General features: G+C 36.1%; 1 protein-coding gene across 1 annotated transcript; it reads right to left on the reverse strand.

Moving 5' to 3' along the window:
- Positions 1-449: 449 nt before the first annotated feature.
- Positions 450-5,098, reverse strand: LOC149538464 (protein kinase PINOID 2-like). The gene is made up of 2 exons (XM_089799787.1): positions 3,783-5,098; positions 450-1,324 (listed from the first exon to the last, which is right to left on the reverse strand). Exons 1-2 carry the CDS (start codon positions 4,340-4,342, stop codon positions 517-519), a joined length of 1,368 nt encoding a protein of 455 aa, XP_089655913.1. The 5' UTR covers positions 4,343-5,098; the 3' UTR covers positions 450-516.
- Positions 5,099-5,324: the final 226 nt, after the last annotated feature.

The following is a 5,324-nucleotide window of genomic DNA, read 5'->3' on the forward strand; positions in this document are numbered from 1 at the left end:
TATGTAAATGTTTGCGTATCACCTTTTCAAATCACACTCTAATGTGATTGAAAATTTGATAAAAACATCTACACAATCATGATGATGGATCATGTAGTGTGATCTGAAACGTTGATGAAAAAATTCTTACACAATCTTTCCCACAAATCATATACCATATTCATGGATTGTGGAAATCTGATAGCTTTGAACATCTACACAATTGAATCCAAAAGAAACTTCAGATAATCTTATGAATTATGAAAATGTATTACTTTTTAGATTATTGTTATTTTTAGATTACCTTCTGAGAAATAGAAAGGTACAAATCGAAACAATTTTGTAAGTGATAAATTGTAGAATAATTTGACCCCAAACATTAACAATAAAAAAATGTATATAATCTAATCCAGAAAAATATGAACTAAACAAATAGAGCCTTCGAGTTATGCTTGGTAAATAAGTCCCTCTGTACAATATGGAAAATTCTGCATTATTCGACTTAAAAGTTTACAGAAACATCTTGTATCTTTTACATCAGAAATAATCAAAATGTGGAGGCAGCTGTTGTTGTTGGTAAGCATGCGTATTCCTTTTCTCGACTCGGAGGCTTCTCATGTGAATTGCAGGAACTTCTGGAGGAGACATGGAGCGGATGAGAGCCCAATTGATGCCTTTAAAGAAAGGATGCCTCTTTATATCGGCAGCCCCGCGACTCGAACCCAGGCGGCAGCGGGGATCCCTGACCAGCAACTTCTTGATAATATCCGCCGCCATGTAAAGGCCCTCCACGTCATCCGCCGAAGAAGCCTTCAGATCCGGGAATCGCAAGGGCTGGGTGAGGATGTTGACAAGTGTCATCTCGTTGTTGGCTCCCTTGAAGGGAGTTGCGCCGTAGATAAGCTCGTAGATGAATATTCCCAACGTGTACCAATCGACGGCGCTGCCGTGGCCTTGGCCGGAGATTATTTCCGGTGCCAGATATTCGTGCGTTCCGACGAAGGACTTCGACCGGGCTTCGTTGGGCTCTGCCACCAGTTCCACTATATTCTTCTTCTTCTTCTTCACTTCCCCTCCTTTGCTCTTTTCATGGGGTGATTGGTAGAAGCAGGAGATCACGGGTTCGATACTGCTGCACGTCGATGGAGTGCCTGGGAATGATGATGATGATGATGTGTTCTGTAAGGAGAGATCAAAGGCGTCACATTTGAGAGAGAGGTCGAAGTCTGAGAGCATTATATGCCCGTCTTCTCTTACCAGAATGTTCTCTGGTTTCAAATCTCTGTATATTATTCCCATCATGTGGAGGTACTCCAGCGCCACTACAACTTCGGCTGCATAGAACCTGAAATTATCATGTTAGTCATAATTTGGGGTGCTCGCTAATCTCCACACAAAATGGATCAAATGCTGAAACTAAAATTTAGTTTAGTCAATGGTACAATTTGTTGGGAGAATAGCTGAATCCATAATTTAGTGTGATGGAAAAGGTAATTTAATTCATGTTTAATATTGATGGTATAATATATTGATAGTTAGGGCAATGGATGTTCTAATAGAATTAGAGGGAGGTCAGTATATTCTAGTGAGTCAAATTAACTTCTTGTATGATAGAAATTAATTGACCATTAATTCTTAAATCAATACTATAATGGATAATTAATCTAAGTCATAACAGATACATTCATGACATGCATTATTTGGACTGTCAAACTGTGAAAGACAGAAATAAAAATAATTTAATTTAATTGTATAAAAGAATTTCCAAAAATTTAGATGGAGAAGTCTATAGGACAATCCGAAACTTAAATTTTGCAGAGGAACTTTGATTGTTTTTTAAAACTCTTCTTATTTTTTTATTAATGGATAAACACTCACAATTTGGATTAAATTTGTTTTTATTGTCTAAACAAAAGCAACAAGAATAAAAGAAAATATAAAACAAAAGTTAGATTCCTTAAATAAAGTTTCTTATTTGATATCTATACATGTCTTTTACATAGAATTTTTTAATATAAATGTGTTAATGAATATAATCAAAAACTATATATTTAATTGTTATCTCTAGACATAGATTTTTTTTTAATATAAATATGTTTTTGAATATAATCAAAAACTATATATTTATTAATTGATATCTTCAGACAGATTTTTTTTTAATATAAATGTGTTAATGAATATAATCAAAAACTATATATTTTTGTCAGTAGATACAGCAGGATCTAGCGGGGTCGGCACAACTCATATAAAAAATAAATAAATAATCAAACAAATGTATAAATCAGTAATTCCATTTGATTCATATATAAATAGATTTTTAGATAGACCAAATACTATTTTAAAGAAAAAGTAACCATATAATGGAGGGGAATCGAATTTTGTATCTTGTACTCCTGAAGTAAATTAATACGTTATCCGTATCCACTATCTGTGTTGAAGAACTGAAGTTTGTTAGTTTAGAGATTGGGATCAGCTGGACTTCCAACTGAAGTACTGTTAAAGTGATTTGTTCGTCAATTTGATTTCGAGAAAGTATTATGAAATACATAAGATATTGCATGTGTGGCCATAATGCTATTTATGTGACGAGATTTCTGGAAAGGAAAGATTTAACGTGATAAAAGTAGTACTTTAATAGTTTTATTGGTAATTTTCAGCGATTTACGAATTGTAAAGAATGAATTATGAAATACAAACAATCTCTTGAATGCTAGACAACTCATCATTCGTCAACTAAAATATCAAATTGGAAGATAATTCTTTATTTTGGAGAAGGAGATGATATAATTTACAGCATAAAAGTAAGAGTTTGCACAGATGATGATACAGAAAGTCAGGAAGAGCAGTGATGGAATCGGAGTTACAGAAAGCAATGAAATGATATTTTTAATGAAGAGTTATACAAAGTGGTATTCAGAGGATACAATGAAAACGTACATTGTGACGGCTGGTTACTTGGGAATCCATTGCATCTTCTCACAATGTACGTTTCCGTTGCATCTTCTCTCTGTATATAAATTTCAATTCAACAAAATAGACACTGCAAACTGCCATGTAAAGATTTGAAAGCAGAAATTTTTTTAATGGGGGTGGGAGTTTTGTCTATACTAAACAGCTGGTCTGGGGAAATTGCTGGGAAAAGACAATTGAGAGCATGGAGATAGATTAGAACGTTGTAGAATGATTACTGTGAAAATGGAATGCAATAACAAACAAAAAAAAATCAGCAAGAAAGAATTTTGAGCATTTGAAACATTGTTTTTTGTTGGAATTAGTTGGGTATGTTTCTGTTTCTACATTTCAGAGCACGCTCGCTATCAAGAAGAGAAGAGTGGAATAATTAAGGATTCAAAACATAATTGTTTTCTTTAAAATTAGTTATGTTTTGTATCTATATTTCGGAACATATTTAGTGATTCATTATCAAGAAGATGAGAGCGGTGATGAAATGAGTTATGAAATACTTAATGCAATATATAAAATGCTGATACAAAACGATACACAATTGAATAAAAAAACAATCTTTTGAGTAATACAAGAAGACACAAGACCTAAAAGGCTCAAATTGTGTTTCCAAAAACAAAATTTCATCTTTCCTCTAATTATCAATGAAGTTCTAAAACCCATTATCACACAATCGAATTTTGGAAATCTTATCAGCACCCTAAACTATCAAAAACTCTTCTTCTTAAATCCACATTTCGGTTACCATGACATGGTTTTGAAAGGCACTAGGAGCATTTACACTTGCTCAGCTCAAAATGAAAATGAAAAACAACAATAAGAACATCTATATATAGTACCTTGCAGCTTTCAAGCTGAAGCGCCTCTGATGCTGTCGTTGGCGAAGGGAATGCAAGTCCCCACCAGGGCAAAATTCCATGACAAGGCAAGAATAGTGAGAGGCATCAAAATGGGCATAAAGAGTAGGCAAAAATGGGTGATCCAACATAGACAAGATCTGTTTCTCCATCTCAGCCCTCTGAAGCTTATCTCTATAGGCCAATGCATCCTTATCCACCACCTTCATTGCATAAAGACCACCTCCTCCATCATCACTCCTCAGCTGACACAAATACACATTCCCAATGTCCCCACTCCCCAATCTACCCAAAAGCTTAAAGTGGCTAATCCCAATACTCCCATCCTTAGCTCTCAGCCTCCTTATAGCCTCCCAAGCCACATGATTGGCCTTGTGGGGTTTGTTTATGCTGCCATAATCAGGCATAGAGCCGATTTCACAACTTATGCTGCTTCTACCACTGCTATATCCTCCCCCATTGAAAGAACTCACGGAAGAACAAGAAGAAGTAGTAGTGGTAGTGCTCATATGATCAAAATGAAAATCCACATTGGCAGCCATGAATTATAATTCTTTTCACCTACACATCATCTCCTAACATGTATATAATACTTCTCAGTTGCTGCTATCTTATTCATCAATGTTTCGGATCACATTCCATGATTCATCATCATGATGAAAGAGAGAGCGCGAAAGTGGAAGAGAGAGCGCGAAAAGGGAAAATGAGATGTGTTGCAAAATGAAACTCTCTAAACAAAGAGGGCAAATTTGATGTATATAATATGCATTGAAGATCTGAAAAGGAACAAGATGGGCCTGATTTAAAAACGGAGAAAATCCAAGGCAAAGAGAATCTGTGTCGACTTTAGGGCGGGTTTAATCAATGAAAGGCTGTGGGAATCAGAGGGAATAAAACCATTGGGGATTATGCTGAACAAGAGTGCTTGCCAGAAATAAAACAACAAAAAGGGCAAATAAAAGCAAAACTGTGGCCTTGCAAATTTAAGCTTTGGGAAACCAGCATAGCTGTCCGGGGAGACAATGCCTGGACATTATTCCTCCCTCCCCTTTTCCTTTCTTTTCTCCTTCCGATCAAACTAATTCACACGGATCTTTCACCGCCTTCATTACTTTTCCAAGCTCATATTGAAAGATCCTGTGATTTCTCCAACTCTTTTGGGCAGCTCAGCGGCACGGGGAACGTATGAATCGCCATTAACACACCAAGTGCCAACGTATGTTTGTATTTTATCAACAAACGGTGGAAAAAAAAGGTTGAATTATGCAGTTTTATCAGTGTAGATCCATGGCAGACAGAAATAAAAAGAACCACATTTGGGGTTTTAATGTGGAGTTAAAGGAACCTAACCATGATGACGTCATGTGTGTCGGTGAGTTAAAATGCGCATTTTTGGGAGGGCAAGAGACTCGCTGGACGGCGCCGCTAAGTGGGCCACTTGAGCGTGACATGTTCCCATTCCCGTGACAGTGCCAGCTGTCACATCTATATACGGTGTATTCTCTTTCGTATGCGTACATGTAT

The sequence above is a fragment of the Cupressus sempervirens genome, chromosome 9 (genome assembly GCF_028749045.1).
Source record: "Cupressus sempervirens isolate cs-2001-9-10 chromosome 9, ASM2874904v1, whole genome shotgun sequence".
Classification (NCBI taxonomy): Eukaryota; Viridiplantae; Streptophyta; class Pinopsida; order Cupressales; family Cupressaceae; genus Cupressus; species Cupressus sempervirens.

What these genes read in the sequence shown, in the direction of transcription:
- LOC149538464 (XM_089799787.1), bottom strand. Translation starts at nt 4,342, where the DNA reads ATGGCTGCCAATGTGGATTTTCATTTTGATCATATGAGCACTACCACT. An exon ending in TTCAGCTTGAAAGCTGCAAG is followed by an intron (nt 1,325 to 3,782) that starts GTACTATATATA and finishes TGATAATTTCAG; the next exon opens with GTTCTATGCAGCCGAAGTTG.